Source organism: Corvus moneduloides, chromosome 9 (genome assembly GCF_009650955.1).
Source record: "Corvus moneduloides isolate bCorMon1 chromosome 9, bCorMon1.pri, whole genome shotgun sequence".
Lineage (NCBI taxonomy): Eukaryota > Metazoa > Chordata > Aves > Passeriformes > Corvidae > Corvus > Corvus moneduloides.
The window spans coordinates 6,077,141-6,096,128 of NC_045484.1; the positions used below are offsets into that span (position 1 = coordinate 6,077,141).

The following is an 18,988-nucleotide window of genomic DNA, read 5'->3' on the forward strand; positions in this document are numbered from 1 at the left end:
TGCACAGCGATCAGCTGCCCAGCCTCAGTTGTGTCAGCTCAGATGCCAACCAAGCCCCAAAACCAACCAACAAACAGGCCTCATGCTATAAAGGGAAAAGAACAAAATGTTGGTTATAGTACAGGAAACTGAGTTATATACAGCAGCAAAACTTACTGTGAAGATAATGTTTAATAACAAAATATTCCTTCTCTGCTTCGGTGCCTCAGCAGACTTGGAAGAAGGCACCACTGCCTGCCTGCATCAGGCTGGTTTTCTCTGAACTCTTCCCTGAAGTCCCATTTCTTTTGTCCAAGACAGCTCTAGAGACAGCACACTTCTCAAATCACAAAATCCCCACCAACCAGCCTGGAAACTCTGAATGTTCCCCATGTCTTATGAAGCACCTTTGCTCCTTGAGATGGCTCTAGCCTTGTGCTCCCATGGCTTAGTTTTCCCCCTTCCCACCCACGTGTGTCTCCTCTGTGCCATTTCATATGTTCATTCTCAAAGCTGAATGCCAGCATCTTCCATAGGAGCTGGAGCAACACAGGAACTGCCCATGACACACTAGCAATGCAAGTTTCAGGACAAGGCAGTCACAAAATAATTTGTCCTTTATTTTTCCTGATTTGTACAAATCAGAGCACAGACTTTGGCCACACAGATGTGCCCAGTCTCACAGCTACAAAGACAGAGGGTTCCCTCTCTCCACACTAGAGAGCTGCAGTGCACATCGCCAAGTTGAGCCTCACAGTAGCCCCATGAGATCAGTCTGCCCCTGAACCCTGCTGAGGAAGAGGTGGTGTAGAAAAACAATATAACCTTGATCATTGCCACTTCAGGGCAGACTCTGAGGCTGAACAGCTCAACCAAGGCCTAAATACTGTCTTCTGTAAGACCAGTCTCAAATATTCAGAGGGTGTCTAGGCATCAAATGCCCACTAGTCCCAATGGGTCATGTATTTAGATGCATTTTAAGGATTTACATGACCTTTTCTCCCTCCCTTAGAATTTACCAGCCATAGTTAGCATTAGCTGTCATTAACATTTCTGTGAACCATTATTTCTCTGTTGGTTTTTCAACACAGGAGATCATTCCCTGGAGTAGCAAGGCAAAGATGTTGTGTGGGAAGGTCACACAGTTGGTTTTTCATGGCTGGCACAGAGGATACATTCTCCCATTGCATTTGCAAGTAAGGCAGTGCTTTGGTGTTTTGTTTGTTTGTGTTTTTTCCTCCTTTTAACATTATTGCAAAGTTATTTACGTGACAGTCTTTGCTATTCTACCTGAAGTAACAATCAAATCTGATTCAAAGGGAAGATGCACAATAAAGACGGGAAAAGGTCAGCTTGCTGAATAACATTAAAGACATTTGTCAGAGTCAAGGAGGACTCGATCTGCCGTTATCAACCCACTTCAGACTTAATTCTGCAGAGGGAGGGGGAGAAAAGGTCTTTGTCAATTCTTGCTTTGGCTTTTTGGATCAATTCTCCCAGTGGGAAAGTGATGTGCAGCAAGAGGAAGTCGGCTCAATGACAACAGCAGAAGCCTCAGAGGCAGCGAGGTGGTCTGGAGGCAGGGCCAGGGCTCCCGCCTGCTGCCACAGAGCCACCCCACATCCCCCTGCCACCATCATGGAGACATACAGCCTGTTTTCTGTTAGCAGACAGCAAAATCCCTACCTTGGAATGGCTTCCAAGCACTAAAGTCCTTCATCCCAGAGACAGAGTGCCTTTAGCATTGGGCAGAAGAGATGTGCTGTTTGCCTGGACCCCCCCTTACCTAAGCAAGCGTTCAGCTCACACAGGCACCTTGGGGCTTAAAAGGACCATCCTGACTTGAGCCATTACTGGCTTCAGAGAAAAGCAAATGCATTTTTCATCACCTGTGGTACCATAACACACAGTCCTCCCCAGCATGCATAGCACAGACCTAGAAAGAATTTGCTTTTACGCCTCTTTAAGCAACCAGGTAAACAACACTGCCTTTGAGGATTCCTTAGCTTGGAAAATAAGTCATTGCAGGGGATATTGGGCAGAGATCTATCACACCAGGACAGCTGAGCAGAAGAATGATTCTTCATCCTTTTCCATTAACATAGAAAAGGGCATATTTTGAAAGTATCATGCAGAAGATTTAAACCAATAAGAAAATACACCCAGGAGAGTTATTTAACTGTTTGCTTTTATGCCAGACCTTATAGAAACACTGTCACTGCTAAGTTTCTCCATTAGAGAGGCTCCAAGTTTCGTAAGGGCCCAGAGCAAGGCTTTCACCCAAGGAGGCTGCTGGCCAGGGCAAGCCCCACAGTGTGCTCATATCCCTGCCAAGGGGCAAATGTTTCAGGGCTGTGCCCAGGGGAACCCCCTAGACCCTAGGATGGGATCAAAGGTCAAAGCCAGGAAACCTAGAGGGCTTGTACCTCTGTTACACCAGCAATGAGATACCAAAGAGGAAGCATGAATGCATGAAGGAGTGTTTGCTGATGGAGGTGAATGGATGGATAAATGAAAATACCTACTGGAGAGCACAGAGGTGTAAAGTCAGGCTTTGCCAGGGCCTGATGATACAAACCGGAGTTAACATGCTTGTTTCTACAGCGCCTGGCCACAGTGTCCTGCCAAGGCTCTGACAAGCCCCTTGGTCAAATCCAGCAGTGTAAACCTTCCAGTTACCAAACAACAACTTTATCCATCTGTTACAAATTGTAATAAAGTCCCCATTTAGAAAAGCACAACAGCAATGACAAAAAAGCCCACAAACAACAAAAAACTTTGACTTCCAGTCCCTTTCTGGGGTAAGTCTGCTAAGCCAGTCCCCAGGGGAGAGGAAATGCATTCTCCTGCACCTGGGGAAAATCCTCCTCTCAGATTCTCATTTTCAGGCTGGAGTGCTCTGAGAGGGATATAAGAAATGACTGTCAGCAGACCATCAGCTTGTGAGAAGAACAATTTTCATGGCTGAAAGGTGTGCAGGAAGAGCCATGCCAAAGCTTCCTTGACACTGGGATTAATTATTTGCTCAGCTGAGTATGCTCAAACTTGTTTCAGTTCAAAGAAGTCAGGGAGGTTTGGACTGTGCAAACAGCCAAGACTTCAAGTTTTGAAAGAAAATAATCAAATTAAATGACTTCCAAGAAAATACTGGTGGTCTGTGTCCCACAACTCCCAGCAGAACCCAGAAAGGTCTTGGGCTCACCGGGATGGAATGGCTTTACTCGAGGTACTCTCTCCCATCATTTGGGGGACAGACAAATGGCAGCGGAGCAGGGCCAGCGAGCAGCCGCTCTGTAGCAGGGAAGCAGCTCTGGGACAGAGCAGGGTGGGCTGGGGAGACAGGACTCAGTCCCGCACGCCAGCCACGGCCGGCCGCCCCCGCCTGCGCAGCGGCACTCGGCACAGGTGGCATTTACCCAGGCCGGGCGGGCCTGCCGTGCGTCCACCGGGTAACGCGAGCTGACAGCGCGGCCGGGGAGGCGGCCAGCGCGGCGGGGCCCGAGCCCAGGGCAGCCCCGCTCGGGAGCCAGGCCTCTGCGGCTGCACGGCCCTGCCCGCCGGCTGCGGAAGGCCAGCTGAGACCTGCATCGAGCACCAGGGCTTGCTGCTGCTTTGAGCCACCCACTCCACATTCATCATTGGTTATTGCTGATCCGCAAGTGGGGCTGTTTGTCTTTCTTCCCCGTTTCCCTTCTCCACATTAATGCGTGGACAGGTAGCTTCCCGTCCAAGTTCAGGGAAGCTCGATATTGCATTTATTTCTCCCCTGGAGGAGCAGGGAAAGAGAGGACAGGAGGATTATGTGGATTTTCCAGTATCTCCACTGCAAACATGCAGTTCCCAGACAACCCAGTGCCCCCATCAATTCTCCACCAACTCCCTTGAACAGAAACACAAACTCCAGCCTTTGAAGGAAGCAAAGCTTAAGAAATTGCATCTGAGTGCTTCATTGTTTCAAAGTGCCTCTGCAAATTACAGCATTGTTTGTGGCAGGGAGCAGCTGGAAGTGCGTACACACGCAGACACAGCATCCATCCTGTTGCTTCAGCATTCAGAATAAGGATCATATCCAATGCCAGCTTAGACATCTCTGCTGACATTAGAAAAAATAATGAAGGAAGACTCCAAGAAACAGTTCTCTGCATTTTGAAAATACTGCCCTTGAGGACATAAACAACAGCATTATATTCACCCACTGGCTACTGAAGCTGAGCAAGGACATGAAGCTTTGATACTCGACTTCCAACTGTGCTTCATCTTCACTTTAGCAAAATCCTAGTCCAGGGATAGGAAACTTGCATGAATAGCCTCATAAACCAGTAGAAGAACACCATCTACATCACAGCAGATGTGTAGGTATCCAACAGATGCACCTGCAGAGCACAAGAGCTCCAGGTCCACCACACCAAGGCTAAACAGCCAGGTCTGGGCTAACACAGCTAAACTGAACCAATGTGAGCTCGATAAAGGCACCTTGGATGCACCTCTGTGCTCCAAGCACTTCCCAGGTAAAGCTGGGGAAAGCATGGAAACAAAGACTCCTCTTTTGCAAGAGTGCACAAGTGACCCCAAATACCTTGGTGAAGGCAGTAAGAAGAGAAGCATCCAGGCTGCAACCAATAAAACTGTCTTGATTTTTACACAAATAATGGCAGCAAACATCAGTTTCAGCACTTACATCTGAGTAGAAAGAAGAATGAGAATGCAGAGACCAGAAACATCCAAGCACTACACACACTGTCTAACCACCACAGGTTGCAAATTTGTTTTGGCTAATGCCCCTTCAGCTCTAACACTCAGCAAAGCCTTGAGAGAAATACCCATGTTCAACACTGGGGTCTGACATCAACTAAGGTCTAAAGCAATCCTTGAAGATCCCTGGCAAGCCTACAGATGATGATACTTTCAACATTCACAGTTTCCTTTTTAATATCAGAGAGAATCAAAAGCTGGAAGTCATCAAATAATGAAAAACACACTTGTGCTCCTGAGGCTTCAGAGAAAAGGTTCATTTCACTGGCACAAACATTTAAAGGTGTGAGTTCCCTTGCCTGACACATGACTTTGCAAATACTTCATCCTCTGCAGATCAGAAAGCACTGAGAAGTGGGAAGAGACAGAGAAGGGCTGATTTCAGGAGAGGAGCATGAATGTGCGTGGGAGGTACAGCCTGGAAAACAGCTTGTCCTTGGGGACAACCTTGAAGGGGAAATACCTGTGAGAAACACTCCTGAAACTGGCTGCAGTTATGTAGCAGGGTACCCATGGTAACTGGAATCCAGCAAAGTTTTGCTTCTATGACTGCAGAAGTCATTTTTGTTTAATACACAGAAGATAAACCACAAAACTGTTCCCTTTCTGGTGATATTTTTAACTGTCCAAGCAGATTCCCACAGACACTACAGATTGCCATGCTAATATCCTACAGAAAGGTTAGTGGGTTTGCCTTGCTTTTAAGGACCAGTAATCCCTGTGTTTCTATCCTCCTGCTCAACTCCAAGTCAATAAATAATGCCGCCTTCCCTGACCACTAAAAACAAGGAGCAAAACTTTCAGGAGGTGTACTGGCACATGTGTGAGCAGGGGCTTCTCCAACAGGGACCTACACAGGGCAGCAGAAGGTTTCCCTTGGCTCTCCAGGTGGTGGGAAGAGCTGTTCCCTCTCCTCTTTGGTAATGCTCCTCTGCTTCCCTTGCAAACAGGGGCCATCCAAAACCTGGCCACAAGAAGCTGTGTACTGTGTCCAAATGTCCTTGGACATACTAAGCTATTGACCCACTGTCTAATTTCAGTCAAATCAGGCCAAGACCTCAAAATAGCATTTGCTGCTGAGCTGGCATCCTTTAGCAACTACGCATCAAGTAATTAAAAATGAACTGCAAGCCAAATTTACTTACCCTAACAAGGTATCACATCCCCCTGGTGACCACAGTAACACATAAGAGTTGGATAAAGTTCCTCATCTCAAAAAAAAAAAAAAAAAAGAAAAAGTTGTAGAATTTGAGGCCTGAAGGGTTTTTCATGATCGATTGATGAGATTTCCCACTTGGCCAGCAGCCACCAGGAAAAAACATGCACAAATTCCTACAGCTGTCTTTGAATTCATGGAGAGGCTACAGGTCCCCAGGAGAATGGATCCCACTGACTGCAGGATCTGTGGTTGCCCCAGGCAATTGAAGGCAAGTGTCTCCTGCTTTAAAAGAAAAATTAAAAAAAAATTTTAAATTGCATTTTCCTAGATGCAGGAGTTGCACAGTCACTGGATTTTCTCACACCTTTGCTGGGTCCAAGGGCTCTTTTCCATCTTCACATCCACAGTTATAGGAATGGACACAGCAAGCTATGATATCCAGGGAAAAAAGCATCCTGCAGGTCACAAAACCTGGGACCATCACATGTGAAAAAGGTGCCAGCCAGCCACCCAGGTAGGCAGCAGAGCCACTCCAGGCACAGTCTGCGTTTTCCTCTCCCTATCCCCCAAACAACCTGGCCTAACCCCACTTTGCTTGGGAGAGCTGACAAGATTGCAGCCGGAGGTGGTGTGGCCGCAGGCCAAGTTACATGAGTACTAATAAAAGAGACTTTGTGGAGGAGCCAAGTTAGTTCTTGTCCCCAACCAACTGTGCCAGAGAGTGCTCAAAGAGAGAGGACAGCCAGCACAGCATCTTTCCTTGTTCTGGGAGCTGGGCTTTGGGTGAAATGCATCCTTCTGGAGAATAAAAACACATTTTTGAGCCCTTTCTTTGCTCCTATAGCCCAGCCTTAGCACACATCTCCTGCTTTAGATGTCTAAGGGTGACTCATCTGAACATTTTCCCTGCTATTCTACAAACTCATCTGTAACACCTTGGAGTCTGATTGTCCTTTTCACAATCATGTGCTTATGACCAAGTTGCGTATGTACTTTCTCAGACAAATTTGGTGGTGCTATTCAGATGTTTAAGATCAAAGTGAGTGTTATACACGCCATCGTAAACATGTACCTTATTTCTAACCTGAATGAAGATAAAATTAAGGTAAAGCAGATGTAACAGTTACCTGAAAGCAAAGAAAAAGGCAGCAAGTGCACATTTGGTATTTTTTTGCCATTGTGCTCCAAATGAAGCCCAGAATTTCAGAGCTAAAGGAAATCTGAATGCAATAAGATCTAGATACACTGAACAGCAGCAGCCACATCACCTTAACTTTGCCCTCCAGCAACACAGTGCAATGAATGCTACAAGCTGACAGCTTACTGTGGACACTTCTCTTGCATGCCGATGTTCCCCCCGATGCACATCCAGGAACAGTTTCACAGCTATTTCAAAAGATGGGGGAGCAGCAAAGCCACGTACACACTGCGGGCCTGATGGAGATGCAGGCTGTCTGCATGGGCTTCATGGTGAGGACCCAAGGCAGTGGAAGCTCCCTCCCTTCTGTGGTCACCACGATCTCTCCTGCTCCAAAGCCTGACTCCCTTCTCCCACAGCCATAAGCTGTCTGGCTAGGGCAGCTATCGCTTTCTCAACCAGCCAGAAATACCCCTCTGCAGACCCAACCACCCAAGGAGGGGGAGCTGCCACATCACCAAGCTGCCTCAGGGACATGGAAGCCCTCTGGCTTTGAGTGGAGTGTGAGTGGTAACCTGCATCCAGGGAGCACAGGACAGGACAGAGTAGCTGTTTTAAAGCATCCCAAACAAAAGCTGGCCGATGCTTTTGCATCTCTGTCAGGCATTCACATACAGAAAACACCTCTGTTTCTAATACCAAGTTAGAAGCAGGTTAAAACACCAGTTTAATACTTTAAATGAAAGTTAAACTCCCAATATACTGAACCGTTGGAGAACAGTCCCTTCGCCTTTATTGGTGGAACAGCAATCCCTCTGCTCCTATTACCAATTTCCTCTCCTAGAAATCACTCAAAGGCTCTGCTGAGTGCTGTGACCGTTGTCCCTACAGGGATCTCTGCCTGGTTCCTATGAAGATCAGCTTGAATGTCACTTTTCTTTTGGTTCATTGCAAATTTGTAATAGTAATAAATTAAATACAAATAACACTTTCATTGTTTCACTCTTATTACAGCAATGGGAGAGAGTTCAGCTGGTCTTTGTTTGGTCCTTAAAAACACCAGTGAGCAATAGATTCTCCCAAGGAGTCATCTCTTTTCTCCAGAAACAGCCTAAAAAGGTATTTTGGAAAGTTGAGCGCTTGTGAAACTCGATGATGACTTGATGCAATACCAATGACTTTTCTGGAGTTGGAGAATTACCAGAGGTGAGCATCTGGTGCAAGAGGGAGGGGAAAAGAAACCCATACACATAGCGGGAACATCCCATGTGCAGTTTGATGTCTGCATGAACTGCTCCTCCAGCAGAGAAATAACAGGCTGATGTACGCAGCCTGAGGGCTTCCAGAGCGAATCCTAGAGCCATTTACCCACCTTGAAGGGCTGGGAACAACTTGAGGAGTTTTCCAGAGATACTAAGACTTTGCACATCCATGCACTTTAAGTTCCCTGGCACAGCCCCAGTACTTTTGTCAGCAGTCAATAGGTGGGTGCTCCCAGCCCCTCGCAGCCAAGTTCTCCAACCTACATAGGCTCCTCAACCCATTCCCCTTGCACATTCCCCATGTCCGGGCAAGAGGAGTAACTTCAGATAAAAATAATGAGCGAGTAATTGCAAAGTCCATTTCCCTAGAGCAGCTGTGGTTTCTGCAGCCACGGCTTGCTCACGGTGGTGTGCACAGGGGTATCACAGCCCCAGCCCTCCGCCGTCTCCCTGGGCAGCCTCACTTGGCTAATCTGACACAACTTCACACGATTATGGTGGTGTCTGTGTCACAAGGGCAGGAGACAGCCACAAGGCAAGGAAATAGCCCTCTTAAAATTTTCTCGGGGGGTGTTTTATGTTTGAAAAGTAATTTTTTCCCAAACAACTTAAGAAAAATTAAATTGGGAAGATGCTTACTTGGTTTGATCCTGTTCTTTCAATGAAGAGATTCAAGCCACCTCACACAGACACATAGATGCATCTCCCAAATGATATACTAAACTTCAAAGCAGAGTGCAGTGGTTTGACTCAAGCCTGCAAAATTTCAGGCAGCCTGGTTTGGCTGTGCAGAAGTTCACAGCACATAAAACCACAGGACAGCTTCACTCACAAGCACACGGGCACTGTAGGTTACAGCCACATCCGAGCTAGGTTAAACACGCTTTTAAATTCCTTTTACACCCCCGCCCCCGAGTCCTACTGCGGGATCAGTTCCTCCACCTAACCCAGAAGGCACAGATTGCAAACGCAAGTAAAATACTTACTGCCAAAGCCTGCAGGAAACTTAATGAAGTGAGGATAATTCCCATACATGTTTAATCTTCAGTTCATCGCTTGCCTTTCTAAACACAACTTCCTCCTCTAACTTCAAAGCTGCCCGGAGCGCAGCGCAGCCCGCCGGGGTCGGGACATGGCTCTGCAGGAGCAGGGGCTCTCGGAGGGTGCCAGGGCAGCTGCCTCCTCCCGCGGCCTCATCCTCGCTTCACGCCGGCAGCAGCTGCCGGCCGGGCTGAGACATGCCCTTGTTCTCCGCCGCTCAGCGGCGGCTCCCGTGCTCAGCTGGCTCGGCTCCCTGCGAATTCACGGCGGACCGGCCAGCGAGCATAATCGCCCAGCTAAGACGCCAATCAGTGCACGACGGCTCCGGGATAGATCAGAAATTGGGAGGAGGGGGAGAGGTTAAGTTGTTTAGGGGAGGAGCATCGTGGGGAAGGAGGGGGGTGCTTTGCTTTTCCACCAGTGAAGACTCGATGCGGTGGATTAGTTACACCGACCCCGGCCATGTGGAGGGCTTCTCTGGCCAGGCAAAGGACCAGCCCTCGCCCAGAGGAGTTCCACATCCACACTCCCATCCCACACCAAATCGTGCCTCAGCTGTGCTCCCGACATCAAGTCACGGCCCTGTGGTGCTGGACTGCAGTCACCCGTAGGAAATGCAGCCAAGGCTGAGGAGGACCGGGATCTTCCTGGGGCTAGCAGAGCTGGAAGCTCAACTCTCATCCCCAACCCTACCCAAAAGAGTACAAAAGACACACAAACCACATCAAAAAACATCACGTCATTAACCAGTTGCTAAAGCTGTATGGATTGAGAAGAGGTGGGACACAGGACAGAGCCCGGGGGGGCTCAATCCATGCTGCATACAGTCAGTGAAATTCACAGCCAGGGCAGCAGAGTGCATTAGGCTACAGACAGCCCCAGATGTACATCCACAACTTCAATCTAATGCCCAGCCATCCTGACAATGAACTTCTGCAGGAAATGTGCAGAAATAAGCGGAAACAAGCAGCCAGTTGCCAGGCTGGGGCAGAGCCCCACGAAGTCCTCAGCACTGCCTCCTCCAGTGACTGGTACTCCAAATCAGGAACAGCCTCTGTTCCCTGCCTGGCAAGGCCCCAGCCAAACTCATGCAATTCTGGGCAGAGGCAAGGATACAGGCAACATCACAGCCCACTGTTTCTGGTTTCTGATCTGGGAAGCCTCAAATGAAGCCACCTCAAAGGAATGGAGGAGGGAGGAATTTTGCCAGAGACCGGAGACTGAGGTCTGCACTTACATGTATGCTGGAGGAGAAGATGGGTTGCAGACCCATTGGCCACATGGCAGAGAAAGGGGGCTCAGGGCTAGCAAGGGGCTTTGCCTTCCCAGGGAGACTGTGAACCATGGGGACCATGGGGAGCATGGCATGGAAGCAGCAAGACAAAAAGAGGGAAGAGCAGATTAGGATGTTTGGCATCCTACAAGGGCCTTCTGGCACTTGGATCCCTCCAGGTCACCCCAGGGCCCATTTTGCCCTTTGGCACTAAGCATGCTGGAAGGGGAAGGCATGGAATATGCCAGCCCAGAGCTGTTCAGAGCGCCCAGCAGCAGCTCAGGCAGATGCTGACTGAGGTGCAGTCAGCCCTGAGCTATCGCATGTGCAGAAGGAAAGGTTACCCTTGTTAGCTCTGTTTCTTCCTTTGCTCTCAGACATTGCCACATCCATTTATCCCTAGCTAGAGTTTAAACAAGGGAAAAGGTCTTTCCTCACCCTTATATTAACTACCTTTAAATTATTTTTAAAAGGTAATTTTGTTTCCTCCAATTTCTGCCCTTCCATCTATGTGTGAGGACTTGGTAATGTGCAGTATCAGGAGGACACCATGACATGGATGCACAGCTCTTAATGGGCAGCGGGTATATCAGATCAGCTCCAGGACTTAGAGTTTACCTGAGAATGGGAACCTAACATTTGGGAGTGCATCTCCACACAGCAGAACAAATGGATAACCTGCCTGCTGTCAGGAGCAAGGAGGTTTGCAGGCAGCGGTATCAGCATTCTGTATAGCCCATTAGCTGTGGTCCACGTTTATACACACTGTTTTTTCTCACAGTTAAAAAAAAAAGAAAACAAGAGATCAGTATTCAGAGTAGGTTCTACTGAGGCAAAAAAAACACCAAGCAACTGCAGTCTCACAGGGGGAATACAAACAGCAGAGATCACTCTTGTATTTTCTATCTGGCCACCTTTCACATCTCATTTGTTTTATTGCACAAACACTAATGGCACTGCAGAACTGTTTCTGGAGGAGGAGAGGCAGCTGAGCACCAATGCTTACACATCCTGCTCACTGGCCATAAGTTTTGAGCTCTGGGGAAGGGAGACTTAAAGGGTTTGATAACCAGCATGAGAGCACAACACAGCACCATCTGAATGTGTGGTGCTATGTCCTGTCCCTCTCCCTGTTCAGCTGAGCTTGTGTCCTGTCCTGCCACCACCCCAACATATAAAAAGGACATCCCCAGTGAATGTCCTTCCTCAGATCAGGCCCATCCTGCAAGTGTTCACAGCTACATCCAGGTGCAGGAGTTGTAGGCACAGCTCCTGTTTCAGTGGAGGCTGCCCCATGCTCCACCCTGTCTAATCCAAGTGGCATCAATCCCAGCAACCACAAGGATTTCTAACCTGTAGGCAAAGTTTGCTATTTCAGGATAACCCTGGCCTTGCCTCCAGTGCTGTCCTTTAACAGCCACGCTGGGGACTCTTGTTAGGGGCAGGAAGCAAAAGCCAGGCACAAGGCAGGGATACCTCCATGCCCTGCAGGCAGAAACCCAGGGCACTGCTGAGGAACAGGCTGCAAGGTGGCTTGTTTCAATCCCCTGATAGAAAATTGGATTTCTCAGCAGGGCAAGTTTTTTCCTCTGTGACAAGACTGAAAGAAAAAATTTTCAATCAAAAAGCCTAGCAAACAATCTGCTTCCAAAAGAAGTGATTTTTCACACACACACACACACACACACATACACACACACTCAATAAGATCCAAAACTTCCACACAGGAGGACTTTGTGCAGCCCCACACACAACCTGCCTGAGGGATGTTTCTCTGATCTGGTGTCATGGGAAAGTGTTGGCATGATGGGAAGCCTGCCTGTCCAGCACCCATGCAGAGACACAGTGGGTCCATGTACCCCTGGTCCCCAGGTGCCCACCAGCACTCAGAACTGAGATGCTGTTTTGAGACAAATCCACTCTTGCACAGCAGTTTCGCTTCCACCTGCTTGAGTCACACCTCCCTGCCATCCCAGCCTGGCTTGTCCCTTGCCCTGAGGCTGAATAAGAGGGTTTGTGCCCTTGCCAAGCAGCCGTGGGACAGAGCAGGGGCTGAGCCAGCTGCATGCTCAGTTCAGCACTGGCAGCTCTGGGAATGGGGAGGTGTGAGCAGCGAAGCGGCTTTGCGTTCTAAGCACCAACCACGCCGAGATTTAGCAGTACCATTAATTCTTACCCACCACACGGGATCTCAGCAGCTTTAATTCCATGCTAATGACGTTTTAGTAGGGAATTATTTTTATTGATCTGCCCAGAGCAAAGAGCCTGATTTTAGACCAGCTCTGTCAGCACCCCCTTCCTCACAGCTCTTTTCTTTCTTTGGGAGAGGAAAGAAGACAAAACAGCTCTGAGCTCCTTAAAAAGGTTGGCAGTCCCAAGCAGTAAGTGGATTACTTTATTGATTTTTAGCAGATCTGGGTTAGTGAGTGCTTAGCACTGCAGAACACATGCACACACAGAGCAACTTCAAGGAAACCCCTCCAGGCCCTTTCCCCAGGCAAATCAAGTGGCAGGCAATTAATTTAGGAGACCACCATGGATTTTGGAGTGTGGAGAAGTTCCAGTCCCTGCACCCAAATCAGTCTGTGACAGACAGACTCCAGGAGCCAGCCCAGCCTCTCTTAAGTAGTATTGCAGGACCTTACTGAGGCAGCCCCTCAGTTTCTTCTAGAATAGCACAATTCACAGCTTCAAAGTATTAAACGCTTTTTATTCCCCCGCCCATTGTCGTTGTTGTGTAAAAGGAGGAGACATTATGACTGCCACTGTTAATTTAGGAAGGAAAACCATTGCCATGCTGCATCCAGATGGGATTCAGTGCTGCCAGTGGGCATCCAGCAGCCACACCTGGGGGCATCAGTCAGAGCAGGACTCTTGACAAAGCAGAACTGTTCAAGCCATCCAAGATACTAGCATTGTGTTGGGATCCCCAGCTCACTCGCCCGCCTCCCAGTTACCTTTCCAAGGCCACTGTACTGCAGAGAATATTTCTGCAGTGTGTTGGAATAGCATATCAAAGAACTCCTCCACCAGTACTGCTCCTTTCAGGATGCTGGTGTCTGGAGCCAGACCCTGACTGTGTAAAGGTCTACAGGGGAATAATTTTATCCCACTCTGCACCAGAACCAAGAAAACTGGAAATTAAATATGGTCCCTTTTCCTTGAACCAGGAAAACTCCAAATATGTTCGAGAATTCCACAAGCCCCACCTCATCTTTGTTTAAAGGCAAAGGCAGTCTATGTAGATACTCATGCCATAGATATGACCAAATGAAAAGGTTGCAGCTTTTATAATCCCACAGCTGCATGTTCATTTCGTCCTGCCACACTGCTCCAGAGCGACAGAATCCCAGGGAAAACCCATTGCCCATGGAGTGCTGATGTTAGAACTGGGGCTCCCTTCGTATGGCTAATGAGGTGCAATAGGGGCTACCAGGCTGAGTGCCCCAGGAGCCAAAAATGCCCATTCTCCTCCCTGCTGGCCTCTGAGGGTGGACAAACAGACACCAGGTGACCTGCTCAGGGCCAAACAGGAAGTCAATGCCAGGGCAGGGACTTGAAACTGGATTTCTCCAAGCTAACAAGTGGATTGAGCCAACCTCATCCATCTGTTGCACTGGTTGGCATTGGCCTGGGACAGGCAAAAGTCACCAAAAGCAAGATGTTTCCCTGGAGATGGAGAGGAGGGGAATTGCTGCATCAGCCCTTCTCCATGCAGCCCTGCCCTTTCTCATGTCCAGCAATAACCACAGACACCAAGCTAATGAAATTAGGCCCAGAGCCCCACTGGGCTAATGCAATTACCAACAGCAGCATATTCAAACAGCAGCACCACAAACACACCTGCAGAAACACAGCCTGCCCTCTCCTTCTCCCCAGGCCTTCCCTCTCTCTCCCTGAGCCCCACAGCTGCCCCCCAGTGTGGGTCCCATCCCCAAGGTCTCAGGGCCAGGGCCACCATCCCCAGTGCCAGGCTGCTCCAGGGAGGGCACTGCCTACCTTGCAGAAAGCACCATCCCATGCAGCCAAGCGCAGCCTCTGAGGGCAGATAATTCCCAGCCTGTTTAAACATCGGGAGACCTTCAATTACCAGCACCATAATGAGGCCCTCGACACTAATCAGTGGTGTCACCAAATCCTCTTATGCCTGCCTAAGCACCTCCAGCAGCTTTGCTGGTTGCAGAGCCCAGCTGCCCAATCCTGCAGGGAATTACCTCCTCAGACAGGCACCAGTGGTGGCACTTACATATATTGACACAGATGACAGTAAAGCACTCACAGGCATTTGTGCAAGGTGACAGAGATACCTGACAAGGCCTCTGCCCAGCTCAGAAGGCACCTGGACCAAGCCCACACTGGAGATGCACTGGAGTGGACAAACATTGCTAAACTAGCAGAGATATTTTCATGCTAATGTTCCCTGAGATGCAAAGGGCAGATTTATGCCTGTCAGCTGTACCCATCAAGCCAAGCTCACACTCCGGGATGCTCCAAGAGAGTTTTAAGCCCTTGAGTGCGGCTGGCAGGTGACCCTGTCTCGCTCCTGTGCGCTGGCAGTGGCTCATGGGGTGACAGGCAGCTCCCTCCGCACATCCGCTCTGACTCACGCTTTCTGCTCCAACAATGCACTTTTGAATATCATGAGGGCAGCAAAAACAACAGGTCCACTATAACGCCAAGATATCCTGAGGCAGAAAATCCATTCGGAGCCCAGCTAGAGAGAGTCAAGTCAATTAGACACTTTCTGGGGCGTCAAGCTGCCAACAATCCCGGCCTTTGTAACAGTGAAGAATCACTGCCTATGTGCTTCCCAGAGCCTCCCCCTTGCCAGAGCAGAAAGGTCAGCAGCAGTAGCGTCATGGAAAAGCATGCAGCAAAGTGTTCCTGGGAAGGTGGATCCAAAAAAGTAGCATTTGGATCCTCTGGAAAATATTCCTTTGTCAAAAGTGTGGATTGGTTTGGGTTGGGCTTGCAAGGGAATAAGCAAGCCTGTAATGAAGGAGACTTGTGCTGCACCACAAAGAGATTTGGGCATGCATTGTATCCAGAAGCAATGGGTGGGTCAAGAGTGGAAGCTCAGAGTTTGGGAGTTCATGGCTCCCTGCCTGCTTTCAGACAGGTCACTCTACCTTTTTACCTTTTCTGGAATACAGATCAGGGAGACAAGAAAGGAACCCCAGTATTTCAACTGAGAGAGTCACCCGTCCCTCACACTTCAAGCTGAGCACCTTATTTCTCTTGTCCATGGTACAAGACAGCAAACTGTGCTGTAAAACCAGGATTCCAGGCTGGATGAGCACTGAATGAAATGAGGATTTCTATGTGCAAGTGCTGAAGTCACTCAGATCCAAAAGCAGGTCTCTGACAAAAGGGCCTTGTGTCCAGAAGAGATTTTGTTGGGAAGAGAACACTCCACTCTTAAGCTCACCTTGACAAGTCATTTGGTGTTCAGCAAGGGATATTCAAAGGACAGGTGAAGAAAGGTTCACTTGGTACCTCCTTGATACCACTCTGCAAGCAAACTTTCCAATCAGAGCACCAGAGAACATACAGGTTGTCGTTTAAACACAAGCCCATCTCTAACCCTGCCGTTCACATGATGTGGAGCTGGGATTTCTGCAAAATGCCTGAAAACAGCTAGGTTATCTTCCTTCAAAGAAAACTACACCCTGACCAGGATTTTCTCATCTCCTGGGGAAAAAAAAAAATGTTCTCAGAGAAATCTTGAAAGACACGGCCCATGCAATTTTCCAGTTTTCCCACAGCAACCATTTTTCAGAAAAACATTTCAACAGAAGATGTTCCTTGTCCAGGTCAACCCTACGTTATTGCTTGTAGGGACAAGGACTTTAAAAAAATTTAACAGGCAACCTTCAGTCACAAGAAAATGCTGATTTAGAGGCTTCTCTGACTACCTAGAAACAAACTACCTAAGTGAAACTTGGTCCCCGTACCTATCTCTACAGAACTTCTGGAAAGCTTTCAACCTCTTTTTTTTCCCCCTTGATCCTGCTCTATTCTTCATTCTCTTTTTGCTGGGAAACCTGGATGTCTGTGAGCAGACTCTTCCCCTTCTTGGCAAGAGCCTGAGCTGGGTGACACACAAGGCAGCTGCTGGACCTTGCATGGCCACCGGAGCTCAGCACAGGCTGGGGAAGGTCTTGTCACAGCAGTGCCCTGCACAGGACCACAAAGGGCCCCCACCTGCATCCCCCCAGCAGGTGCCATGGCCTTCTGTGCAGCTGGGGGGTTTTGCTTGCTGCTCTCATGCTGTGCATCCCCACATTCCTGCTTTTACATTTCCTCCTGCTTCAGCAAGTGCAAAACTCCAGAGACAACCTGTCAATCTCCATCACATCCGGCTGCCTCAGATGGTCTATTTATACCAGACAGGCAAACGTGGCTATCCTGGAGTTCAAGGTAACAGGGGTTATTTCTGCTTGGAGTATCTCCTTTCTCAGGGGAGGAGAGCTGGAGGCATCCAAGAGGAACAGCTTCACATCAAGGGGTAGCCACCAGTACCTTCATGGCTGAGGGCACAGCCATGGGTCCCCAAGGTCCCAGCCACAGCAGCCAGGCCCCAAAAGCCCAGAAGGTTTATATCTATCATAAGACATCTAATTCCAGGCCCCTCTGTGTCCTGCCATGGGAGAGGGGAGCTCAGCATGTACTTTTGGATTTCTAATCCGTGTTTTCTCCAAGGCAGAAAGGCCACAGCTTTAAGCTTGTTCACACTGGGTTTCTGCACTGAGCACTGCCTGGATCAGGTGTGAGCATCTGACTGCACATTGTCGCATGAATGCCACAGTGAGGGCTCCAGCTTTCTCTGAATCACTCCTGTCTCTCCTTTCGTGTCTCCAATAGAGTCTGCTCCCTGGCAGCCAGCATATCTGATCCAGGATAGAGCCTGTCCTATCAAATTGGCCCACTACAATAATTAGAAAAGATCTGAGGAAGGAGAGGGCATTTATGCCAGATTAGCATGATGAGTCACATGGCCACAGAGCTTCTGATCTGGACCAAAGGCCCAAAAGTCACATCCACCAAATCACCAAGGCACAGCTGCAGTCAGCACTTCTCAGCCAGCTGTCTTTGGAGTTTAGTCCTTGCTCCAGTCAGTGAGGCATTTTCTATAAGCCACAGTGGGATGCTGCCCCTCTCACAGGATGCTTGGAGCTCCTCAGAACCAGACAGCTCACCTGGATCCCACCTCCACTTCACTTCTGCAAGTGCCATTGGCACACTAACCCCTTTTACAGTAGATTTCTTCCTGTCCATTGGGTCCCTGAGAGTAAGGAAGGAAATCAAATACCAGTAAAACACAAGTGTGTCCTCAAGAAGAGGGGAGAGGCAGGTTTCTCAAGGCTTTGCTTCTCTCTCTCATGCACAAAAATCTCTTGTTTCTGTAAGGACACAGTATTCCTGGGAAGGGTCTCCTGAACTCCACTCAGGAATTTCAAGCAAGCCTTGGAACAAGTTTCCATTGCTCCAAATACCCTCATCCAGCAGCCCTGCACATGCAAGCCCCCAGCTGACACCTATGATGCTTCTGAGTCATCAGGGGAAAAAAAAACCCACACCGCAGCCCCCTAACCAGTAAACCAGACCCCATCTTTGCCAAGAGATACACCCCTGTCCATGCTCTGGTGCAGATATGCCTGTGCAGCCTCTCCACAAACACTGGATCCAGAGACACAGCCCAGGCATGGCAACTGGAAGAAATGAAGCACAACCCAAGTCTTGTTTGCCCAAGGACATGAGGCATAAAATGTAATTTAAGGTAAGAAATGCCCAAAGAATTCCTTCATTTAACTGGCAGTAAAAAAAGGAGAAGGGGGATATAAAGACCTCACCTTAGCCCTCACTGTCTCTGCCTCCTCTCGTGGCTCAAACCTCTCCACTCTTGGTAGTTTGTGTCTGTCCCCTAAGCCATGCAGACATTTCCACTTCACAGAAGAGCAACAGGTTCATTTTGAGATCATCTCTTTATAGACACAACCAATTTCAGTTAACATTCCGCCAGCCCAGTCTGTTTGACATGCAGAGGACCAAGCCACCTCTGTGCCTTGCCCACACAGACACACAACCTCTCATCTGTCCTAGCAGCTGTCCCTCCCCTGGGACTCACCTTCCAGTGGCAGCTGAAGGGAGATAAACACAACATGAAACTCAGCCAAAATGTTCTCCCACAAGATGGGTTCCTCCTAGTGTTTCCCTGCAGAAGATGTTTAAATCCCTTCTCCTCCCTGTGCAGCCAACAGGTGGGTAAGGAGCCAGCTGCAGTGAGCATCCCTTTCCTCATCAATGCCCTCCATTGCTTTCATAGTCTCCTCTCAAAAGCCACATGTTCCCCTCCACCAAATGGAAAATCCACTGGTATTTAA

The 18,988-nt window shown here is 48.7% G+C and overlaps 1 protein-coding gene across 4 annotated transcripts in view; it reads right to left on the reverse strand.

The window, feature by feature from the left end:
- RXRG (retinoid X receptor gamma) overlaps positions 1 to 18,747 on the reverse strand; it is a 30,367-nt gene extending 11,620 nt beyond the window's left edge. The window contains exon 1 of one of the 4 annotated variants that reach the window (XM_032118486.1): positions 18,733 to 18,747. Coding sequence is in view for 2 of the 4 variants with exons in the window: in XM_032118482.1 (XP_031974373.1) it covers positions 9,277 to 9,325 (49 nt within the window). In the remaining 2 variants the exon portion in view is untranslated. Of the gene's footprint in view, positions 1 to 5,876; positions 5,943 to 9,276; positions 9,676 to 14,603; positions 14,641 to 18,732 lie in introns of those variants that run through there. The other 3 variants (XM_032118484.1, XM_032118482.1, XM_032118485.1) reach the window with 3 other exon arrangements.
- Positions 18,748 to 18,988: the final 241 nt, after the last annotated feature.